The sequence below is a fragment of the Chrysemys picta genome, chromosome 1 (assembly GCF_011386835.1).
Source record: "Chrysemys picta bellii isolate R12L10 chromosome 1, ASM1138683v2, whole genome shotgun sequence".
NCBI classification, from domain to species: Eukaryota; Metazoa; Chordata; order Testudines; family Emydidae; genus Chrysemys; species Chrysemys picta.
Window position 1 is genome coordinate 68,698,018 of NC_088791.1, and position 24,860 is coordinate 68,722,877.

Consider the following 24,860-nt stretch of genomic DNA (forward strand, 5'->3'; position numbering starts at 1 on the left):
GTTAAGTGAAGCTAAGATAAAGGAAGGTGTCTTTGTTGGTCCTCAGATTCGTGAACTTCTTCGAGATGATGCATTTGACCGTGCACTGCGTGGCAAGGAAAAAACGGCATGGAAAGCCTTCCAGTTAGTGGCAATAAATTTTCTCGGAAACAACAAGGCAGACAACTACAGGTTGTTGGTGGAAAACCTCCTCAAGGCATACAAAAGCCTTGGTTGCAACATGTCACTAAAGATACATTTTTTGCACTCTTATCTAGATTTTTTTCCACCGAACTGCGGAGCAGTGAGCGACGAGCACGGCGAGTGATTTCACCAGGACATTGCAACAATGGAGAAACGCTATCAGGGCAAATGGAGCCCATCAATGCTTGCAGACTATTGCTGGACAGTGACAAGAGATGCTCCATTTAATGAATACAAGAGACAAGCCAAGAAGCGCCGAGTAGACACTGAATAGGACTAAACTATGTACATAATAGTTTTTTGCCTTTTGTTTCATAATAAATTTTATTTATAGAACCCTTTTGCTGATTTTTAAAGTGTTACATAAATAGGACAGGTGAAATATTATCATGTAAAGCAACCATAAACACATGAAAAGACCTAGGTTTACAATTTATGATTAAAACTCTACTATCTACACAATAGACATAGACATAAAATGTAAAAACTTAAATATCTTAGAAACAGTAGCCAGTTGTTTAAATTGTCATATTTGAATTCAGCACATCAAAATACATAATAAATAGCACATTTTAACTCTGAAGGAGACGACTTCTCAAAAACTGTAGACCGGTGTTAAAGACAGGAAACAAAGGGTAGGAATAAATGGTCAGTTTTGAGAATGGAGAGAGGTAAATAACTGTATCCACCAGGGATCTGTACTGGGATGAGTGTTTAACATATTCATAAATGATCTTGAAAAAGGGATAAACAGTGAGTTGGCAAAATTTGCAGATGATATAAAATTACTCAAGATAGTTAAGTACAAAGCAGACTGTGAAGAATTACATAGGGATCTCACAAAACTAGGTAACTGGACAACAAAATGGCAGATGAAATTCAATGTTGATAAATGCAAAGTAATGCATATTGGAAAACATAATCCCAGTGAGACATACAAAATGATGGGGTTTAAATTAGCTGCTACCACTCGAGAAAGAGATCTTGGAGTCATCGTGAATAGTTCTCTGAAAACATCCGCTTAATATGCAGCAACAGTTAAAAAAATCTAATGGAATGTTAGGAACTATTAGAAAAGGTTTAGATGATAAAACAGAAAATATCATAATGCCACTATGTAAAGCCATGGTATGCCCACACCTTGAATACTATGTGCAGCTATGGTTTCTCCATCTTAAAAAAGGATATATTAGAAATGGAAATGGTACAGACCAGGGCAACAAAAATGATTAAGGGTGTGGAACAGCTTCCATATGAGGAAAGATTAAAAAGACTGGGACTGTTCAGTTATTGATAGTTGTTGCTGAGACAAATGCATTGTGGGAACACTTTCCCCGCTAGTGTTCCCACCAAAACTATGTCCATATGGGGGCAGTGATCTTTCCCACACATGAGAGCCATGACTAACAACCTCATCCTTTTTAGAGAGGAAATAATGGAGCAAGATTTTAGAGGGAGCTGTAGATGCTGGTGCTTGGGCAGTAGCCTGCTGGGGTCAACCTCTAAAGCGGAATCAACCTCAGGCGATTCAGGAGGAGATACAAAACTAACTGAAGCTGTGCTAAATTCCACCTCTTCTAATCATTACTAGTTCCTGCCCCCTGAGTTTTTGATTGTGCCCCAGGGCAATATTCCTTTCTGGAGGAGCTGTCTGCCTCAGGCTGCTGACTCTCCATGGCAATCTGGTTCCCTCCCTTCACTTCCTTGGGTTCATGATGCTGAGCTTCCACAACAGTTTCACCACTGAGCAAACCACGTCTCAAGAGCTGGTCTTTCTTTTCCCACCCTAAACTGCTGCATAGAAGAGTGCTGTTTCTGTGCAACCTCATGCCAGGGTCTGCTCATAGGCGTCGTGTGAGTCTTCCGTTTGGGGAGGCTTACACTTGAGTGCTGGAAGCTCCCTAGAAAGTGGGGGGCACTGGCGCCTGGCCTGTGGCCTCACCCCCAAGATCCTGCCCCCACTCCACTTCTTCCCCCAAGGCCTGCCCGGCCGCACGTTCCTCTCCACTGTGGAGAGGAACAAGTGGCAGGCAGTGGGCATCTAGGGGGAAGAGGCGAAGCAAGGGTGGGGCCTCGAGGGGGAAGAGGCCAAGCAGGGCAGAACCTCGAGATGGAGCACGAGTGGGGCCCCGGTCCAGGCACCTGTGGTGCCCCACACCTCTAGATAACTTCACTTCCAGCATTTCAAAGACGGCGGGACGGCACGCCCCCAAGGGAGATGACCTGCGCCGCATCCGTGGCATTAACCTTCCTGCATGGCCAGCCTATTTTGGGGAGGCTTAGCCTCCGCAAGCCTCTTATACATACCACCCTGGGTCTGCTGGTGCCACTAACAGAGCTCTCAGATGGGGAGCTGTGTGAGGGATGATGTGCAGTATTGCCTCTAGTGGAGCAGCATCAACAGCTGCTGAGTCTGACCTGAATTGCTTCCACTCTCTTTTCATCTGTCCGAACAGGGAGAGAAAGGCAGGATTAGTGAGGCAAAATCAGTGAATATGTCCTGCTTCACTGCAGCACCCAGCAACTGTGGGGGTCAGGGAGTCACAGTACCTGGAAATCCCTGCTTCCTTTCACCAAAGATGCACGTTCAGTCACAATCACAGCCCTCCCTCTATCCCAACAACTGAGCCAGGACACTAACACAGTTGCTGCTCTCACTGTATGACGCCACATGTGAGTAAAATGAATCAGTCCCACACCCTGACAATGTTAATGGATGCACTCATCCAATGAAAATACATGGTGCGGAAACAACTTTTTTCCACGCTGAATTGAAACAGAATGGCAAATCCAATCAAAATAATAGATTCATAGATTCTAGGACTGGAAGGGACCTCGAGAGGTCATCGAATCCAGTCCCCTGCCCTCATGGCAGGACCAAATACTGTCTAGACCATCCCTGATAGACATTTATCTAACCTACTCTTAAATATCTCCAGAGATGGAGATTACACAACTTCCCTAGGCAATTTATTCCAGTGTTTAACCACCCTGATAGTTAGGAACTTCTTCCTAATGTCCAACTTAAACCTCCCTTGCTGCAGTTTAAGCCCATTTCTTCTTGTTCTATCTTGAGAGGCTAAGATGAACAAGTTTTCTCCCTCCTCCTTATGACACCCTTTTAGATACCCGAAAAGTGCTATCATGTCCCCTCTCAGTCTTCTTTTCCAAACTAAACAAACCCAGTTCTTTCAGCCTTCCTTCATAGGTCATGTTCTCAAGACCTTTAATCTTTCTTGTTGCTCTTCTCTGGACCCTCTCCAGTTTCTCCACATCTTTCTTGAAATGCGGTGCCCAGAACTGGATACAGTACTCCAGTTGAGACCTAACCAGCGCAGAGTAGAGTGGAAGAATGACTTCTCATGTCTTGCTCACAACACACCTGTTAATGCATCCCAGAATCATGTTTGCTTTTTTTGCAACAGCATCACACTGTTGACTCATATTTAGCCTGTGGTCCACTATAACCCCTAGATCCCTTTCTGCCCTACTCCTTCCTAGACAGTCTCTTCCCATTCTGTACGTGTGAAACTGATTGTTCCTTCCTAAGTGGAGCACTTTGCATTTGTCTTTATTAAACTTCATCCTGTTTACCTCAGACCATTTCTCCAATTTGTCCAGATCATTTTGAATTATGACCCTATCCTCCAAAGTAGTTGCAATCCCTCCCTGTAAGAGGAGCCAACTCACCCCTGCGGCGCCTCCTGCTGGTCATCCAGGGAATTAGCTCTCCAGCCTCTCAAGCGCCCTCTGCAGGCCGATGATCCACCTGTCCTCTTCTTCTAGGCTCCCGTGTCCCTCCCAGGACCCCGGTGCCCCTTGCTCTGGGTGCTGCCCCCTGGCAGTACCCACACACTAGGTCTCCCCTTCCAGGGGAACCCCCACCCACTATCCCCACCTTGTCTCAGCACTAGGCCACTGCCCGTTATCAACTAGCCCCCGCTCCCTGGGGCAGACTGCAGTATAGGCCACTCATCACTGGCAAGGAGGGTTTGGACCTGCTGCCTTGGCTTAGCCCCGGGCTGCCCTCTGCAACCCCCAGTACCCCTTGGCCTTCCCTTAGGCCGCAGCCTGGGGCTATCCAGGCTGGAGCTCCCCAGCTCCTCAGCCTGTCCCCAGCCCTGCTCCACTCAGGTACGCTATCCCTAGCTTGCTGCAGCCAGGCCCTTCTCTCTCTGCACTCAGAGAGAGACTGCTGAGCTTCTGGTTGCCCTGGCCTTTATAGGGCCAGCTGAGTCTGTTTGGGGCGTGGCCCCAGCTGCAGCCACTTCCCCCAATCAGCTCAGCCTAAAAGCTGCTTTCTCCAGCCACAGCCCCCTCTGGACCGGAGTGGGGTTACCACCCCGCTACACTCTCAGTTTGGTATCATCTGCAAACTTAATAAGCGTACTTTCTATGCCAATATCTAAGTCGTTGATGAAGATATTGAACAGAGCCCTGCGGAACCCCACTTGTTTCCAGCAGGATTGGGAACCATTAATAACTACACCTCTACCCCGATACAACGTGACCCGATATAACACAAATTCGGGTATAACATGGTAAAGCAGTGCTCTGGGAGGGGGCGGGGCGTGCACTCCTGTGGATCAAAGCAAGTTCGCTATAACGCGGTTTCACCTATAACACGGTAAGATTTTTTGGCTCCCAAGGACAACGTTATATCAAGGTAGAGGTGTAATCTCTGAGTACGGTTATCCAGCCAGTTATGCACCCACCTTATAGTAGCCCCATCTAAGTTGTATTTGCCTAGTTTATTGATAAGAATATCATGCGAGACCGTATCAAATGCCTTACTAAAGTCTAGGTATACCACATCCACCGCTTCTCCCTTATCCACAAGACTCGTTATCCTATCAAAGAAAGCTATCAGATTGGTTTGACATGATTTGTTCTTTACAAATCCATGCTGACTGTTCCCTATCACCTTACTACCTTCCAAGTGTTTGCAGATGATTTCCTTAATTCCTTAATAGTCGAATCACATTTAAATAAAATATTTCATTTTCATTTGACTTATTTTGGTTTGAAATTTTCCCACCAAAAATTTAGAAAAATTTTGTTGAAACCGATATATTCCCGCAAAACATCTTCATTTTGCCAAAACAGTATTTTTTTTTTATGGAAAAAGGTGTCTGAAACTTGTCAACCATCCCTAACTGGTATAAATCTGCCTTATACTGGTACTGATATTCATGTGAGGAAAGGGAATAAGCGGTACCAGCATAAAACAGCTTTATTACATTGTAATTTAACCATTTATGTAGAAAAATGACACTTCTAACCAAAATAGTTAAATCATTGTAAAAACGGCTTGTAGACAGGGTCCATATGTTTGTCAGCATCAATGCACTTCCTTCCAGATGGATGCTCGATGCATGGATGTGATCTTGCAAGATGCTGAATTCACCCTGCAAGGTGCCCAAAATCCATAACTACTGATCTCAATGGGAGTTGAGGCCATTCAGAACCTTGAGAGTAGGAGGTCAGAACCTCAAGTGATCAGGCCTGATTCTCATTTAGCCCTTGTCTTCACTAGGAAAAAAAGTTCATTCTTAACTTGTCTTAGCTAATGTAGCAACTAACACAAGGTAACATCTAAAGAAGACAAGGTGACCTGTTGTTTTAACAAGAGTTAGCAGGTAAAGGTTAACCCTGCACTTTCCCACAGTCTTTAACTTAATATGTTAACTCTTGTGAAAACAACAAACTGGCTTGTCTCCCATATGTCTACACTATGAAATTAGGTCGAATTTATAGAAGTCAGTTGTGTGTGTCCCCACACAAAATGCTCTAAGTGCATTAAGTCAGCAGACTGCATCCACAGTACCGAGGCTAGTGTCGACTTTCAGAGCATTGCACTGTGGGTAGCTGTGGGTAGCTATCCCACAGTTCCCGCAGTCAACGCCGCCCATTGGAATTCTGGGTTGCGATCCCAATGCCTGATGGGGCAAAAACAGTGTCGCAGGTGATTCTGGGTACATGTCATCAGGCCCCCACTCTCGCCCTGCGTGAAAGCAATGGCAGCCAATCATTTCGTGCCTTTTTTCAGCCCAGATGCCATAGCACTGGGATCATGGAGCCCACTCAGATCATCGTGGCAATTATATAACCAACACGCGCATTATCCTAGAGTATATGCAGAACCAGAACCTGCCAAAGCAAAACCAGGTGAGGAGGCGACAGCAGCATGGTGATGAGAGTGATGAGGAAATAGACATGGACATAGACTTCTCACAAAGTACAGGCCCTGGCAATGTGCACATCATGGTGTTAGTGGGGAAGGTTCATGCCGTGGAACACTGATTCTGGGCCCGGGAAACAAGGAAGACTGGTGGGACCGCATAGTGTTTCAGGTCTGGGATGATTCCCAGTGGCTGTGAAACTTTCGCTTGCGTAAGGGCACTTTCATGGAACATTGTGACTTGCTTTCCCCTGCCCTGAAGCGCCAGACTACCAAGATGAGAGCAGCCCTCACAGTTGAGAAGCGAGTGGCGATAGCCCTGTGGAAGCTTGCAATGCCAGACAGCTACCGGTCAGTCGGGCATCAATTTGGAGTGGGCAAATCTACTGTGGGGGCTGCTGTGATCGAAGTAGCCAACATAATCAAAGAGCTGCTGATATCAAGGGTAGTGACTCTGGGAAATGTGCAGGTCATAGTGGATGGCTTTGCTGCAATGGGATTCCCTAACTGTGGTGGGGCAATAGACAGAACCCATATCCTTGTCTTGGCACCGGAGCACCAAGCCAGCGAGTACATAAACCGAAAGGAGTACTTTTCAATGCTGTTGCAAGCACTGGTGGATCACAAGGGACATTTCACCAACGTCAACGTGGAATGGCCGGGAAAGATACATGACGCTCGCGTCTTCAGGAGCTCTTGTCTGTTTCAAGAGCTGCAGGAAGGGACTTTCTTCCCAGACCAGAAAATAACTGTTGGAGATGTTGAAATGCCTATAGTTATCCTTGGGGACCCAGCCTACCCCTTAATGCCATGGCTCATGAAGCCGTACACAGGCAGCCTGGACAGTAGTCAGGACCTGTTCAACTATAGGCTGAGCAAGTGCAGAATGGTGGTAGATTGTGCATTTAGACGTTTAAAAGCGCGCTGGCGCAGTTTACTGACTCGGATAGACCTCAGCGAAACCAATATTCCCATTGTTAATACTGCTTGCTGTGAGCTCCACAATATCTGTGAGAGTAAGGGGGAGATATTTATGGCGGGGTGGGAGGTTGAGGCAAATCGCCTGGCCGCTGATTACACACAGCCAGACACCAGGGCAGTTAGAAGAGCACAGCAGGGTGCGGTGTGCATCAGAGAAGCTTTGAAAACCAGTTTCATGACTGGCCAGGCTATGGTGTGAAAGTTCTGTTTGTTTCTCCTTGATGAAACCCTCCCCGACCCCTGGTTCACTCTACTTCCCTGTAAGCTAGCCACCCTCCCCTCCCCCCTTTGATCACCACTTGCAGAGGCAATAAAGTCATTCTTACTTCACATTCATGCATTCTTTATTAATTCATCACACAAATAGGGGATAACTGCCAAGGTAGCCTGGGAGGGATGGGGGAGGAGGGAAGGACAAGGCCACACTGCACTTTAAAACTTATTGAAGGCCAGCTTTCTGTTGCTTGGGCAATCCTGTGGGGTGGAGTGGCTGGGTGGCCGGAGGCCCCCTACTGCATTCTTGGGCGGCTGGGTGAGGAGGCTATGAAACTTGGGGAGGAGGGCTGTTGGTTACACAGGGGCTGTAGCGGCGGTCTGTGCTCCTGCTGCCTTTCCTGCAGCTCAACCGTACGCTGAAGCATATCAGTTTGATGCTCCAGCAGTCAGAGCATCGACTCTTGCCTTCTATCAGCAATCTGACGCTACCTATCCTCTTCAGCCCGCCACTTACTCTCTTCAGCCTGCGATTCAGCCCGCCACCTCTCCTCGCGTTCATATTGTGCTTTTTTGCACTCTGACATTGTCTGCCTCCACGCACTCTGCTGTGCTCTGTCAGCGTGGGAGGACATCTGGAGCTCCGAGAACATGTCATCCCGAGTACGTTTTTTTCGCCTTCTAATCTTCGCTAGCCTCTGCAAAGGAGAAACTTTTGCAGCTGGTGGGGAAAAAGGGAGATTGGTAGTTAAAAAGACACATTTTAGAGAACAATAGAATCACTCTTTCCCGTTAAACCTTGCTGTTCACATTACACAGCACATGTGTAATGTAACCTTGGTTACAAGGTCGCATTTTGCCTCTTATTTATATTGAGAGCCTGCCGGTTTGGTGTGAGAGATCACTTACGCAGTGCCAGGCAACAGAATTCGGCTTGCAGGCAGCCATGGTAAGCCACAGTCTTTTGGCTTCTTTAACCTTCATAACATGTGGGAATGGTTTCAAACAGCAGCACCCTCATTTTCCATTCCAAGCGGCCATTGGGTTGGCCATTTAAAATGAGTTGGCAATTTAAAAGGAGGGGCTGCGGTTTGCGGGTTAGTGTGCAGCACAAACCCAAATAACCCCCCCCCACACACACAATTCTCTGGGAAGATCGCTTCACTCCTCCCCTCACCGTGTGGCTAACTGCGGGGAACATGTCTGGTCAGCCACATAGCCAAACAGCCGAGCAGGAATGGGCACCTCTGAATGTCCCCTTAATAAAAGCACCCTATTTCAACCAGGTGACCATGAATGATATCACTCTCCTGAGGATAACACAGAGAGATAAGGAATGGATGTTGTCTGAATGCCAGCAAACACTGGGACCATACGCTGCCATGCTTTGTTATGCAATGATTCCAGACTACGAGCTACTGGCCTGGTGTAAAATGTCCTACCATGGCGGACGGAATAAGGCAGCCCTCCCCAGAAACCTTTTGCAAAGGCTTTGGGAGTACATCCAGAAGAGCTTTCTGGGGATGTCCCTGGAGGATTTCCGCTCCATCCCCATACACGTTAACAGACTTTTCCAGTAGCTGAACTGGCCGCGAATGCCAGGGCAAATTAATCGTTAAACACGCTTTCTTTTAAACCATGTCTAATATTTACAAAGGTACACTCACCAGAGGTCCCTTGTCTGCCCTCAGGGTCTGGGAGCACGCCTTGGGTGGGTTCAGGGGTTACTGGCTCCAGGTCCAGGGTGAAAAACGTATCCTGGCTGTTGGGGAAACCGGTTTCTCCGCTTCCTTGCTGTGAGCTATCTTCAATCTCTTCATCATCATCTTCCTCATCCCCAAAACCCGCTTCTGTGTGGCGTGATTCTCCATTGACGGAGTCAAAGCACAGGGTTGGGGTAGTGGTGGCTGCACCCCCTAGCATGGCATGCAGCTCAGCGTAGAAGCAGCATGTCTGCGACTCTGCCCTGGACCTTCCGTTTGCCTCTCTGGTTGTGTGGTAGGCTTGCCTTAGCTCCTTAATTTTCACCCGGCACTGCTGTGCGTCCCTGTTATGGCCTCTGTCCTTCATGCCCTTTGAGACTTTTTCTAATGTTTTGGCATTTCGTTTACTGCAACGAGTTCAGCTAGCACTGATTTGTCTCCCCATATGGCGAGCAGATCCCGTACCTCCCATTCAGTCCATGCTGGAGCTCTTTTGCGATCCTGGGACTCCATTATGGTCACCTCTGCTGATGAGATCTGCACTCACCTGCACTTTGCCACGCCGACCAAACAGGAAATGAGATTCAATAGTTCGCAGGCCTTTTCCTGTCTACCTGGCCAGTATATCTGAGTTGAGAGCGCTGTCCAGAGCGGTCACAATGGAGCACTCTGGGATAGCTCCCAGAGGCCAATACCGTCGAATTGCGTCCACACTACCCCAAATTCGACCCGGCAAGGCCAATTTCAGCGCTAATCCCCTCGTCGGAAGTGGAGTAAAGAAATTGATTTAAAGAGCTCTTTAAGTAGAAAAAAAGGCTTCGTCGTGTGGACGGGTCCAGGCTTAAATCGAGGTAATGCTGCTAAATTCGACCTAAAATTGTAGTGTAGACCAGGCCTAAGGCCACTTTAAGGTCCCTTTTCCCTGCAAGAGTGGTATACAGTGAGTACAAATGTAATTAACCCCAACTTTAAGACCTCTTCACTCTGCCTGAATTAACCAATTCTTCACAAGACTCCAGTATGTATGTGCCAAATTTAAAGTTTCAAAGCAAAAATATTTTTTGACCGATCCAAGTGAAAATATCTACTGAACAATATTCATAAAGGAAAAAAGTAGGATGCATTTTTTTATTTCCCTAAAACTCAAAAATAACTATATAGTTTAGTCTGAACTTAAAAATCAATCTTTCCAATCAGTAATGAGCGATTTCTGCCCTGAAGGAATATCTTTTGAGAAATTTATGAATGATTGAATATAGTGTTTAGAAGGGGATGCCACCTTCTCCTGAACTGTAGTGTTGCTACTGTGAGAGTCTAATAAATATGTTTTTGATAAGTGGGGGATATTGCCTATGTGTATAGTGGTTTTCAGTTGCACATAGCCATCAGAAAATCATGAGGGGAAAATAAAACTTCGTGTATATAAATTCATGAGAATATACACTGGCTTAGACATCAAATTCCAGTAAATTATATAGAATTATGTGAAGTACATGCATCAAACAACCCTTTACAGTAACCACTTGCTTGTTTGAGCTGGGATGGCATGGAAAGATTCCTGCCCCCTTTTGCTTGAAAAAGTCAAATATCAATGGCCTTATGAAAAAAAAAGAGGTTATGATTGTAGTTAAAACTGACTGAAAGCAGGGATAATATTTTCAGTTTTTGAAAAAATACTGCTGTTCTGTATCAGAGCGATCTCTATATGACACATCCTACAACTGATATTTATGGAGGAGGGTATTTTGAAGTTGTCAGCTTAGACTGGCAGGTATCATTCTATATCACGTCATGTGACATAAAAAGCTTACATAGTTTGTGACAAAAAGCCACAAGTTAAACTCCTTTTATCAGAAGGGAGTGTATATATTTGTTCCCTTTATTTTATCAGACACCTACCTTACCTAGATAGTCTGCACTTAGTTATAGCAGGTTATTGGACAAGATTGGTTCATAACTAATTTTAGATCATTTGCCAATTTGGAAGGTGTTTTAGATTTAATTTGATGGTATGGATTAACTATTTACGAGTCATTATTTTCAAATATTGGAGCAATTAAAGCACAATTACTAATAGAAAACTCATACACAGAAACAAATATAACCAGTAAAAATAATCATATTGAATTTTCACTTACTAAAAAGCATGATGAGCTTAATCCTGGCTTATGTCACCTGTGAAGTACAAAACAAAGCTATAACTCACATGGATGGGTCCATTGCAGACAAACAACCCTCCCACCACTGTTCTACCCCATCAGTTGACATGTGGGAGAAAACACCACCATCTGTAACCCTGAATCATGCGCATAACCTCCCCTCCTTGCAGCAATCCTGGTAGCTTCTCTGCAGGGAGAGGAGCATAATTTTCAGATCATATCTTAAGCGTGGAGATCTTATTTCAATCAGTTTCCTGTTATGCCAGGTATCTTCATGTGTCTTGACTCTGGATACAGAGTCCCTCTGCATCCTCTTCTATGCCAGCCATGATTGTATTAATAAGGATAGGGATGGCCAATGAGGAGCTGAAACATACAAGAGTAAGGAGTTAATGTGTCCTTTACTCCTGTCCAAAGCTGTCACATTTGTCCCTCCCTATATTACTGTATAATTAAGAAGGGGTTAGTCTGTTTACACATAACATTGAATCGGTTTAACTAAAAGTGTGATTTTTTTAAGCCAGTCTAGTTAAATTGGTGAAACTTTGGGCGTTGAAACTTTTAAATCAATTTAAACCTGGCTTATAGTGGCGTGGTTGCCCTCATAAATTTGCAGGGCAAGCCAAACTGATGTAAACAGTTTTAAACCAATATACTTGTGCCCTCATAGGAGTTTTCACCAGTTTATATAAACTGCATTAATTAAACTAGTTTGTTTAAACTGGTGCAAGTTTAGATAAGCCTTAGCAGAGAAATAACAAGTAGGGAATTGGATAAGTCTTTGCAACTTCCAAAAAAGTGTTTTTAAAAAAATGTTAATATTAGAAATACTTTATCAGTGACAGAACTGTGTTGTAATAATTTATGGAGGCTTTGGTCCTGCAAACATTTAACTGAACTCATATGCATAACAGAACTGCAAGCATACATAAAGTTGCATATGTGCGCTGTGTTTGTAGTATCAGGGTTTCTGTGGTCTGTATTGCTGCACCTTAAAATTTTGATTATTGTCATATATCTTATCATGTGCTACTGGAATTATAGTTAAAATGGAGGCGTCACATGTACCCTACACCCATAGTTTTAATCTCTTTTTACTTTCTCACTAATTACTTTTTACAAAAAATGCCATACGTGAAAACCAGGTAGTCTAGTATGTCAATGTATCTAGTATTAGATGGCATATGTGAATTATCAAACCATATTTATTTGCATTTCATTTCATAATTTCATTAGTTTTATATAGTTCAAGCACACTGATCAGTTTCCCATTGGAACTATGTCCAAGAGAAGTTTGCATGTAGTTTTCTTTTTTAAAAAAGATGATAAGGAAAACAAATATTAGGCTGTAGCTTTGATCAAGCGCATACAAGCTAAATTACCTTACAGTGCTTTGTGTGGCGATAATTTTAAAAAGCCCACCTTTTGATTTTTGAGCAAATCCTAGTTTAAAGTAAATAATTAGTTGAATTAAAATAATTTACTAAATTAAGGTATTCTTTTTGAGACACTTGGGGCTTGATCCTGCATTCCTTGCAATCTCACTGAAGTTAAAGAAATTTAGAATGTGGAATGTGTTTGTCCTGCAGATGTTTATGTGCATGCTTCAAGCACATGAGTAGTCACCTTGAAAACAATGTTAAGTACTTGCAAAAGTGTTCATGGGATTAGGCCTAAATTGTTGCTGAAAGTTTAAAAAGGAATGAAAATAAAAACACATACAGTGTAAGATTAACTGGTTAAAATGAAAAGATCTTTTCAGTGACTAGTGGCTACAAACCAAACTGCTGAAAACACTTTCAGTTAGAAACCTGAGACTAAAGGACCTGCTCCTGCTCCCATTGATTATGCACAAAACTATTTAGGGATTACCTATAAACCAAAGGCTTGATTCTAATCTCACTTTCACTGGTGTAAACCAGAAATAACTCAATTTAAATCAACAGAGTTACACTGGTGTAAAATTTAGGTAGGGAGATTCGAATCAGGCCCCAAGTCTTGAAGGAGCAATTGATTTCCCAGGTATTTAATTAAGGATATTTTGAAAAACAATGCCTCTCCAAGGTCCCGATTCTGTAACTGCATCCTCATGGGTGCAGGTTGAGTTGGCAGATTAGGTTCCAAACTGGGTTGCTCCTTTATATTACTTGAGGTAGAACACATGTTGAAAATTATAATTAGCCCACAAAATTAACTGTGTCATTAGTGTTCATCTATTTTTTAAATATTTTACTAGTGATTTATGAAGATTATGTAAATTGAAATAATCATTTTACTCCCACAAGTATTCCTTTTAAGGAAAGATAAGTAAAACCTGTTCTTTTACAATGTTAAATCCTTTTCAAATTAAAAAAAATATAATCTTTTCCTTACATTGTTCTTTGGTTCCAGAACATCACAGAATTGCTGCTTTAGACGAGACAAGCTGGTTGCTGGGGAACATCAATCAAACTGGCTATTTTCGGGTTAACTATGACATAAGGAATTGGAGGTTGTTAATTGACCAACTAATGAGGAACCATGAGGTAAGCTCCTAGTTTCATGTCTAGGATCTGCTTTGATGTGTGAGCTGTACGAGTTGTGGCACGGCTTTTATCATCCTAAATGGTTCCGTTTTTCTGGTTTTCTCCTCACAGGTTATCTCTGTCAGTAATCGAGCAGGTTTGATTGATGATGCATTCAATCTAGCCAGGTATATTTTCCTGTAGATAATCTCACCTAATATACAGTCCTGTAACAATTCCTGCATTTAGTTTCCCAGAGGATGTGCATGTTTTTAACACACTTTAATTGCTGCCACCTTTCTTTTCTTTTCTCCCTGCCCCCGCCCCCCCACCTCCAGTATGGAGCATAAGCACTGTCTGTAGCACTCTCCTCACTCTTTATCAATAATTGCCATAGGGTATTTCCAAGTCTTCAGAGTCCTGTTCAATTTTGCAGCAAGTTCAATATAACACTTTGGAGATTAATAATCTCTTCCCTATTTCACTAATGAACTAGGTTTGATATTGTTGGGGTTTTTTTTTTAAATAACCCTAGAAGTGTATTTAATTCGTAATGGAAAACATCTTCAAGCTTCAGGATTTTTTCTCTCTGATATATTACTGTTATATTTTCCAATATGTTTTTTGGTAATCCATCATGGAAGGATTTTTCTGTGTGATGATGATTATGCCACATGGAAGGTTTGTGGTTCTGTTTAAAAGTTCTAAACTTTATATAGTATTTTAGTGCTTTATTATTGTTTGCATAGTTACATAATTAGATTAAATAATACAATGCTGATTCAATAATGATTTGTTTACAACATAAGGCAATGGAATCTCATCTGTTTTAAATTCAAGAGTACATCTGCAGTCAAAGAGTAAGGAGAAGTGTAAGAACTGGAGCTGGCCAGACTTTAAGATACTTGATATCCTTGGGAACACTCCTGCTCTCAGCCAAACACCTTTAGGTCAAAGATTATGTAAAAACTATAGCTAAGACTATTGGCTGTTCTGTTTGATGACATATTTATGGCCAGATTTTGGCTTTAAACTGCTGGTTGCAATAGACAGCAGCACAGAGGTGCTTTGAAACAGCTGAGACTCCCAGAGGTGTATTACTAGACTCAGGCATGATGTCACTGAGGAATGCAGGCCAGGTTTGCCCCAGCTATACCTTTTGAAAGAATAAAAAATGGCAGTGTGCCCTCCCCTACATACTCCTCTCCACCCTCTTTTGGGACGTTGGTGCCACTGCCAGAACTAGCCTGGACAAGGGGTGGAACTAGGATTATTCCTTGCAGAGGTGTACTGGGTTGCAGGGAGAGGTAATCCTTGAACCCACTGGTTATAGTAGATTGAAACAACCAACTACTGCACCAGCTAAGTAGGAAAAGACATTGTGGAGAAAAACTGCTTTCCCCAGCCTGGGAGACGAGTGGGAGCGCTCTTCCTTTCCTTTTAGCCCCTTTAACCTCTGCATGCACCTTCCCACGTGAACGTGTGCAAAGCTTATTACAGTTCATCACGCTGAGTGAAATCCAAGCCCAATTGACTTCAGTGGGGCCAGCATTCCATCCTTAGTGTTCTACATTGCCACTAGAATGCTGTATCGTGCTCTGAGCAACCTTGACTATTAAAAGTACTAGTGCATATACAGTAAAACAACATTCTGTCCTAATTTAACTGTAGTGTGACACTTCAAAGCTTCTTTTCATTGCTAATAAAGCTTGAGTTGCCTGTAGCCATATAATATTAGTCTGTGATCTCTTCAATTTCCATACACTAAACAATATCAGATCTGGCTAGCACCTCAGTGAAAATCCATGCACTGTAAGAAGTTGTATTGGTAATCAGTAGGTGGCCATCTTCCCTCTGAATCAATACTGAGCTAACAGCCCTGAGTACTGTTTTGTTGAAAGTGCCCACTTTTAGATGAGATATAAAGCCGAAGTCCTGACTGCCTGGAGTCATTAAAGGTTCCATAGTGCTTTTTACAGACTAAGGTCTTTAACCCAAATGTCCTGGCCAAGTTCATATTTGGGTTATTATGTCTTGCTTACCTAAATATTCCCCCAGGTTCAGATGAATAAGGCATGCCTCACTTACCTTCCCGAATTGTTCTGTAGTATTGCTGAGTATTACTACATTACCCTAAGGAGATGACAGAACTTCAGTGATTTTTAAAGCACTTTGGGATCTTTACCATGGAATGCACGGTAAAAATGTAAATCAGTATTGTTAGGGATGAGCTACAAAGGTATTCTGCTGTAGTTGGCACTTTTGCATAGCGGAAGAGTGTATACATATGTATTATTTGCCTAGAGTGAAATGTTCCTGTGATGGAGATCCATAGGTAGATCTCTATTTTGTTTTTGTTTTTTTTCTTCTATTTCTACAGGGCAGAGCAGTATATATCATTATGAATAGGTTGCCTTGCAAGAGAATCCGGGTGTAGCAGATTAGGTTATGGGAAAGGTTTACATATTTACATAGAGCAGTTTTACATCCAGCATTCAAAGAATAATAAGCTAAATTACTGGGGATAGATAAACTTGCCGTATTTCTTCAGATAAGTGTAACCCTTCTGCCCATCTAAGTTGGCAGCAACAAGGGCCGGGTTCTGTATCTAGGGGTTCCGTTTCAATAACACAATGCAAAACCGGCTCGAGCCCCCACCCAGTGACCTGGGACAATTACATACCACCCCCTGGGCGCCTCTAAGAGGCAATACTTCCCCTCTCGCAAGCACGGAGTCTGAGTGTAACAGAAAATGTTTAATAACATGAGGTAAACAACATCAGCATTAAATTGGAAAAACACCACAAACAGGCTTTATGAGCAAAAAAACCCACCCCAGCAAATTGGGCTGTGTCCTTTCCCTTTGGTTCTTGAAACCAGCAACCCAAGAATCACCAAAGTCCCAAAAGTCCAACAACCCCAAAGTCTCTTGGGTCCAGCCACACAAGGATCGCCAAAGTCCCAAAAGTCCAACAACCCCCCCCCCCAAAGTCTCTTGGGTCCAGCAACCCAAGGATCACCAAAGTCCCAAAAGTCCAACAACCCCCCAAAGTCTCTGTCCCTGGTCAGTGCAGCCCCAGAGTTCAAGCCGGGGGGGGGGGGCGGGGGGAGGCACGCAGGGTGTTAAGGGGCACCTTACGTGATCCGAGGCCGACCGGCTGCCTCTCCGTGGGGTTCTGCCGCAGCCTTCTCCACGAGCCACTCCACCAGCTGTCCCATGAGCCGCTCCCGCAGTCCACGAACTGCTCTGGCAGCTGCTCCGCTCTGCTCACCAACCTGTGAGCCGCTCAGCTCTGCTCCACTTCAGCCGTTCCTTGGGCCGCTCCCACAAGGCTCCGCTCTGCTCGCTGCTTCTCCAGCCACTCCACCCTGCTCACCGACCTGTGAGTCGCTCAGCTCCAACCGTCCCGTGAGGCTCCACTCTGCTAGCGGCTCCGCCAGCCGCTTAGCAATATAGCTTCAGGCTCCCCCACTAGTTAACACAGTCTCAGTGATCTCAGCTCTTAATAACCTTAGCTCTTTTGTGATTTCAGCTCTTAGCAATTTCAGCTCATAGTATGGGAGCCCCAGTGCTAGTGCACCATTGGCCCAAAGTGAATTCAGCTCAGCAGCCTGTAAATAGACTCCTAATGGAATCAAAGTTAGCTCTGACATTCAACAGTGGAGAGAGGAAGTAGTGCAATTGGTGTTTCAAACCCTCAAAGAGGGCCCATACCATCAGATATAAATACCCATTCACATCCTCTCTCCATTCACTGGGTTTTGTAACCCATGCCCCTTGTCAAGCAAGTGCTACTTAGGTAATGGTGAAGGACTCACTCAGTCCTTCTGTCATACAACAGTTCCACTGGCCTTGATTCACAGAATCAGGGTAACAAAACTTTATTCTTCCTGCCCCAATAACAGAGAAACTGGGGATCCCACACCAGCCAAAGTAACCACTTTGAGTTGCTGTTGTTTCATGCCAGGCGGGTGGGTGTGCCTATGCAAACCAGATCAGCCCCTGGAGTTCTTTTCCACACTCGCCATAATTCACCACCAGATGTCAGGGTAGAGCTCATCCTGACTCTGCTTACATCAGTATAAAACATGCTCCTTATTCTCTCCCTTTCAGTTCATGTACAGAATATCATTCTTCCTTAGACAAACAATGAAGCACCCTTATCATAGAATCATAAAGATTAAGGTTGGAAAAGACCTCAGGAAGTCATTTAGTCCAACCCCCGGCTCAAAGCAGGACCTACCCCAACTAAATCATCCCAGCCAGAACTTTGTCAAGCCGGGCCTTAAAAACCTCTAAGGATGGAGATTCCACCACTTCCCTAGGTAACCCATTCCAGTGCTTCACCACCCTTCTAGTGAAATAGTGTTTCCTAATATCCAACCTAAACCTCCCCCACTGCGACTTACGACCATTGCTCCTTGTTCAGTCATCTGCCACCACTGAGAACAGCCTAGCTCCATCCTTTTTGGAACACCCCTTCTGGTAGTTGAAAGTTACTATCAAATCCCCCCTCATCCTTCTCTTCTGCAGACTAAATAAGCCCAGTTCCCTCAGCCTGTCCTCAGAAGTCATTTGCCCCAGCCCCCTAATCATTTTTGTTGCCCTCTGCTGGACTCTCCCCAATTTGTCCACATCCTTTCTGTAGTGGGCGGCCCAAAACTGGACGCAGTACTCCAGGTGTGGCCTCAACAGTGCCGAATAGAGGGGAATAATCTCTTCCCTCGATCTGCTGGCAATGTTTCTACTAATGCATTCCAATATGCCATTAGCCTTCTTGGCAACAAGGGCACACTGTTAACTCATATCCAGCTTCTAGTCCACTCTAATCCCCAGGACCTTTTCTGCAGAACTGCTGTTTAGCCAGTCGATCCCCAGCCTGTAGCAGTACATGGGATTCTTCCGTCCTAAATGCAGGACTCTGCACTTGTCCTATGCCTGTGTTTAATTTAGTCACATTGCTTCACTAGATATATTGCTCATATTTTACTTTTTGGCTCTTTGATCCCAGTCCGGCTGCACATGGGGGCTTAGGCAGGCTCCCTGCCTGCCCTGCCCTGGCTCCGTGCTGCTCCCAGAAGCAGATGGCATGTCCCTGCAGCCCCTGGGGAAGACGGGGGGCAGGGAGTCTCCATGTGCTGCCCCCTCCCCGAGTGCTGGCTCCGCAGCTCCCATTGGCCGGGAACTGCGGCCAGTGGGAGCTGTGAGGGCAGTGCTTTTGGGCAGGGGCAGTGCACGGAGAACCCCTGGCTCCCCCGCCTAGGAGATGCTGCCAGAAAGATGTGCCAGTCGCTTTCGGGAGCCGACCAAGATAAGCGCTGCCTGGCCGGAGCCCACACCCCTCACCCCCTCCTGCACACAAACACCCTCCCAGAGCTTGCACCCCTTCCCACACCCAAATTCTCTCCCAGAGCCTGCACTCCTTCCTGCACCCAACCCCTGCCCCGGCCTGGTGAAAGTGACAGATCGAGCAACGGAGGGAGTGGGGATGGAATGAGCAGAGGACGGGAAGAGGTGGGGTGGGGTGGGGCGGGGGGGGCAGGAGTGAGATTTGGGGGGGTAGGGGTGGGGTGGAGGTAGGGCCTGGACTGAGCAGCGAGGCTTGGGGGGCCCTGAAAAATTTTAAATTAAAATGGGGGTCCTTGGGTTGCTAAATTTGAGAACCACTGACGTACAAGTCATGCCTGTGGTAGTAGGGGCATGGCTGTATGAGACAATGCTGTGGGGATTCTGGGCATTGCTATGACTCATACAGCAGACCCTAGAAGCTGATGTAACTTAGACTGGCCCTCAGGGCTATCAAAGTTAGGGTCTTTCAATTTCCTAAACAGGATCAGGAGGGCACATAGGTAGTTTAAAGTCACTTTAGTCCTCGTCCCTGAGCTGCAAGTTCTATGCAACTCCTCTTAAGAGGGACAACACAGAATCTCACTTCAGATGTTGAGTATCGCCACGTTTAGTACTTTACTACTAAATTCCATATATTGTGCTATTTCAGTCTCATTTGCAGTGCAGTATGTTTGTCTTCTCCGAGCCCACAGGTGCTGACTTTTGTTTTTGCTGGTGGGTGCTCCTCTCTGCCCCTTCCCGTCCATGCGAGAGGGAAAGAGGCTGAATGCGGTCAGGACCATGGGGAAAGAGATGGGACTTTAGGGTGGAGCACAGGTGGAGCAGGGGGCGGGACCCACTAAAGATTAATCCGGCCCTCTAGGTGCTGAGCGAGCCCTATGCTTTTTCGGTGGGAGCTTGAGCCCCAGAGCACCCACGGAGTTGGTACCTATGTCCCACCCTATATAGTGGTATGTGATGTGTGGAGAGTATGCTTATGTAATCGTCCGTGCTTAAGATGTGAGAGTAAGTAACCTCATTAACCAGATATATAGGTGCTAGTTACATGATTATCACAGATGTCATATGTTCATCTATACCGACACATATATACGTATATGCACCCTGAAAAAGAGAGAAGCAGTGAATGTACATATGTTTAAAATTCCTAGTTATTAATATTTTCATACTTAAAATAATTAATAAAAAGAAAACAGCTGGCATATTGATTTTATTCTTGTCTTTCTAAAAATTTGTTCCAAAGTAAGCAACTCCCTTTCACCTTACACTGTATTTCTGCCTGAATATATGATATGAGTAGTCTATATGCAGAACAACCCATCTCAGAAGCTTCTGAAATACTCCCTAGAGTGTTGCTAAACTTGATAAGGTTCATGTCCATTCTGCAATACAGCTATTTCATTCACTTTTCCAGTGTCCTAATATAATTTTTCTAGCTGTTCTTAATGCTAATTTTATCCACATTTTGTTTGTAGAGGATGTACCAATTTCTCTCTTTAGTGTAATTTAATACCCACAGGTCTGGGGGAAGCTACAAAATTACTTCTATAATCTATCTTGGAGCACTGAATATTTTCTTTTGATATTCATATATGCTTTTACATCTCCAAACTGTACATTATCATCTTTATCTCCCCTTTTACATCTCCAGCATAATGGTCTCTCAAACATAAACAATCTAGATGAATACATACCTCAAAGGAACATTTTAAAGTTGTGTAGCTTTCATTTCCCAAAGTTTGGTTCATTAAGTGTGAGTTTATTCTTTCCCAGTGTGTTGCTCACAAAAAATTACTAGGAGTTGAACTGAATTGTTTTTGAAAATTATTAGTGGTTAGGTGCTCTGTGTGGTTTGTCTGACTTCTCAGAATCTGGTTAATTCTGTGGATTTATTTTAGTGTAAGGTAAGAACGAATCCTAATGACCCTTAAACTTTCTTCTCAACTATGGTCCCTAGGCACATCCCAAGCATCTGGAGAACTGCAGCACTTGCAGTAACAAACTTTTTGGGAGACAATCCCTTAGGCTTAGTCTTGATGGCAAACTTTGCTGGCATAGCTGTGTCCGCTAGGAGTGTGAAAAAAATTACACCTCCTGCGCCAGCATAGCTGTGCCAGCAGAAACCCTAGCGTAGGTGCAGTTATACCAGCAAAATGATTCTTCTGCCGACATGGCCTATGTCATTTGGGAAGGCAGTTTAATTGTACCAGCAAAGGACTTCCTTGTCAGTATAACCAGTGTCTCCACTAGAGGGCTTTGTCAGCATAGCTATTGGTATAGATGTGCCGTAAAGCACTCGTAGTGTAGATGAGCCCGTAGTCTTTTTTTGACCAAAAATCTTGAGCAGGAATAGGCTTCAGGCACCCTTCCTTCACTGCCTCACTTAAAAGTTGAAGGTTAACTTCTTTGATATGGATTGCCTGAAATTTCCAGACAGTCTAAAACCACAAGGGTTGCAATACAACAAGATTTATTAAGAGTATACAGAGAAAATCAAATTAAAACAGAAGAAATTGTATGCACAATAAACTGAGCAAAGGGTAATCCAGATAGCTACAATCAATGGTGTTGCAAGAAGTAGGAAACATCTTACTTTTCTTGAAAGTGTCAATCTTGTTCTTTGCATTTCTTGTTCTTTTCTGTCCCTTTTTTCTGGGAAAATATATCAGAGACCCAGCGCCTATGGTGCCAGGTCTATTTCCCCTTGCTCCCTGGGATCTAAGGTCCTTGATAGTTTCTGATGCTTGTTAAGGGTGTGATATGATTCAGTATCATACCAAGCATGTAGACCTAGATTACAACAGATTTTCAACAATATAATGTTTGATCAGGTGTACTAAGTGTGGGGAAGTGGAATAGTCTTAGTCTCCCACACAGTAGATATCACCCCAGTATTTGTTAACGTTCTCCTTCCAGCCCTGGAGTTGTTTAACTGATTTCCTCTGTGGAAATGTAGCATGTTTCCAAAGTTCCTTTGATCTTGCCTGTGCTTTAGTCAGCAGTCAAGGTGATTGGATCCTGGTTTGCATGTCAATTGCTCAGGAAACCAACTCTTGATTCTGACAATCTGTCTTATTGACTGGTATCCAGTCTTCTATTTTGGGGCAATGTCATTGAGAAGGTTGTGGTGAGGCAACTTGTTAGTTTCTTGAATATTCAGATTTTCTTCATGCTGGTCTATTGGATCATAGGCCCAGCAATGGGGTAGAATCTGGACTGATTATATTTATTAGTGATCTGCTAGCAAAGGGCAAAGATACATACCAATTCTTTTAGATCTTCCAGCAGCATTTGATACTGCTGATCAGGAGTTCTGGTGGATTAGCTTGTAGGCCTTGGTGGTGGTGAATTTCGTTGCTCCATTCCTATTTTGAGAGAACCCTGAGGGTAGTTGTGGGCAATTGTTATTCTGCCCCAGATAGAGTGCATGGCCCGGATTCTCTCCCAGTCCACAAATTGCCACCCTGACACCACTTCCTGGGTATGTCTACACTGCAATTAAACATCCGCAGCTTGTCCATGTCAGCTGACTCAGGTTCATGGGGCTCAGTTATAGGTCTGTTTAACTGTGATGTAGATGTTTGGGCTCTGGAACCCTCCCCTCTCCCAGCCCAAGCATCTAGACTGCCATTAAACAGCCTTGTAGCCTGAGCCCTGTGAGTCCTAGTCAGCTGACATGTTCCAGCTGCAGGTGTTCGATAGCTGCTGTCTTTATCTCAGAGGTATATTCCCCAAATACAGTCATAGGATAAGGTAATATTGGACTCCTTTTACCAACCTGAAAGAGTAATTAAGTCCTGTTACAGGTGTCATTCTGTCTGGAATAGCTCACAACTGGGAGTGCCTACCTCAGGGCAAACTGTCAGAAAACCAGGGCAGACACCCAAAACTGCATGTGTGTTCTATAATTAGATTTCACCAACCCAGTAACAAATGTGAATTCCTGGATCTCTATACCAGTCTTACCATGGAGGCACAGCCCCTTAGACTCTCCAGCCTATCTTGCCACCCAGACAAACTGGACTTTGTGATAATGGTCACTTAACCCAAAAATCACACCACATCAGGTTGCTCCCAGTCCCAAGGGACCAGCCACTTACCCAGATCAATTGGTACTCCAGATCTTACACCAAAGACAACGCTGGCAGCCAATTCTATTGTAAACTAACTAAAGATTTATTAGCTAAATAAAAAAGAATGGGAGTTATTGAGAGGTTAAAGCAAGTAAAATCTTCTAACAGGTGAGTCACAGTTTGTAACTTCAAATGGTGGCAATGAGGTAATAAACTGCCAGTTTCCTGAAAGTCTTTCAGGGCTACCCAGAATAACTCTGGGGATCTCCATCTTCTCATTCAGTTATTCTGCCCTGTTAGATTCCAAACAGTCCAGAGATAAAGGATTTTTCTTTGAATTCATATTTATAGTCTCTTCACTCTGACAGTGTCTCTATGCATAGGAGTTTTCCTTTGATGGGAGTGAGGAATGCACTTTGAGTCTCTGACCCCGGGTCATCACCACAATGGCTATGTGTTTTAGAATTAGCACCTTTTCTGATAAACTCCTTCATTAGCAACCCCCAAGCCTTCTTTGGTGACTGATGAGTTATTTAGTTATGGGGCTATTTACCATGTAAATGTTTTCTATTGCAATATTACAGGAACAGATAAGTGTAACATCCCATTCGTTTTATGAAATTTAAACATCTGAATATACATTTATACATCTAACTATTACTTTGATCTACACTCGTTAATGGACTTGAATACACTCTAGCATGACCTGGTCAGCCAGCATCACAACATGGAACTAGCAATGTAAAGGTAAAACTTGGCTTTCATTTATTTTTAAGAAAAATAATTTTCTAGTGCTTTTCCTTGTGAACATAACTTTGGAGATGTAAATAGCTGGAAATGGATTGCTTAGGGTTGAAAGCATCTCATTTATTCCCTAAAAATCACATTCCCCTCACAGCCACTCTCCTTCCACGTTTGTCCTTCAAAGTCCAGAAAAAGCATAGCCCTCGGAGCCTTGAGTTTTTGAGAAGACCCCAGGTGAGTTCACATATACGGGAGCAATGCTACCCAGTCCGTCATACGCTCCCTACCAGTCAACTGCCTGAGGCTGAGCCAACTCCTCTGCTGAGCAGCTAACATGACTTCTGGATGCAAAGAGGGGAGCTGTGACACTTTAATAAAGACACACTCAGCGCTAAGCTTCTCCCGTGGCTTAGTTAATCCACCTCCCTGACAGGCAGTAGCTATGTCAGCAGGTACCTAAACAAAGATGCTGAACATCAGCAGCACCCATTGGCTCCTTTTAGCACACTGAGTCCTGGAGCACCTACTGGAGCCTTTTTCTCAAGTCTGAGCCGTGACCATTACTGTAATTTATCCTTTAACCTTTGGTTTACACTCCTCCATGTAAAATCCAAATCTGTTCTCCTTGTTTTGGAAACATATTTCCCTGAAGCAGCTGCGTGACAATTAAACTATGGAGTTGTACTCATCTTATCACACTAATCCTTCCCCAGAGATTAAGATTTAATTTATTCCAGCATCTAAAGTCTTCCAACATATTCAAGATAAT

At 44.1% G+C, this 24,860-nt stretch overlaps 1 protein-coding gene across 1 annotated transcript in view; it reads left to right on the top strand.

Annotated features, from left to right (window-relative positions):
• TRHDE (thyrotropin releasing hormone degrading enzyme) overlaps positions 1–24,860 on the top strand; it is a 310,867-nt gene that overhangs the window by 232,548 nt on the left and 53,459 nt on the right. Inside the window, exons 11-12 of the mRNA XM_005305099.5 lie at positions 13,812–13,945; positions 14,057–14,112. Of these exons, the coding sequence (XP_005305156.2) occupies positions 13,812–13,945; positions 14,057–14,112 (190 nt within the window). The remainder of the gene's footprint in view (positions 1–13,811; positions 13,946–14,056; positions 14,113–24,860) is intronic.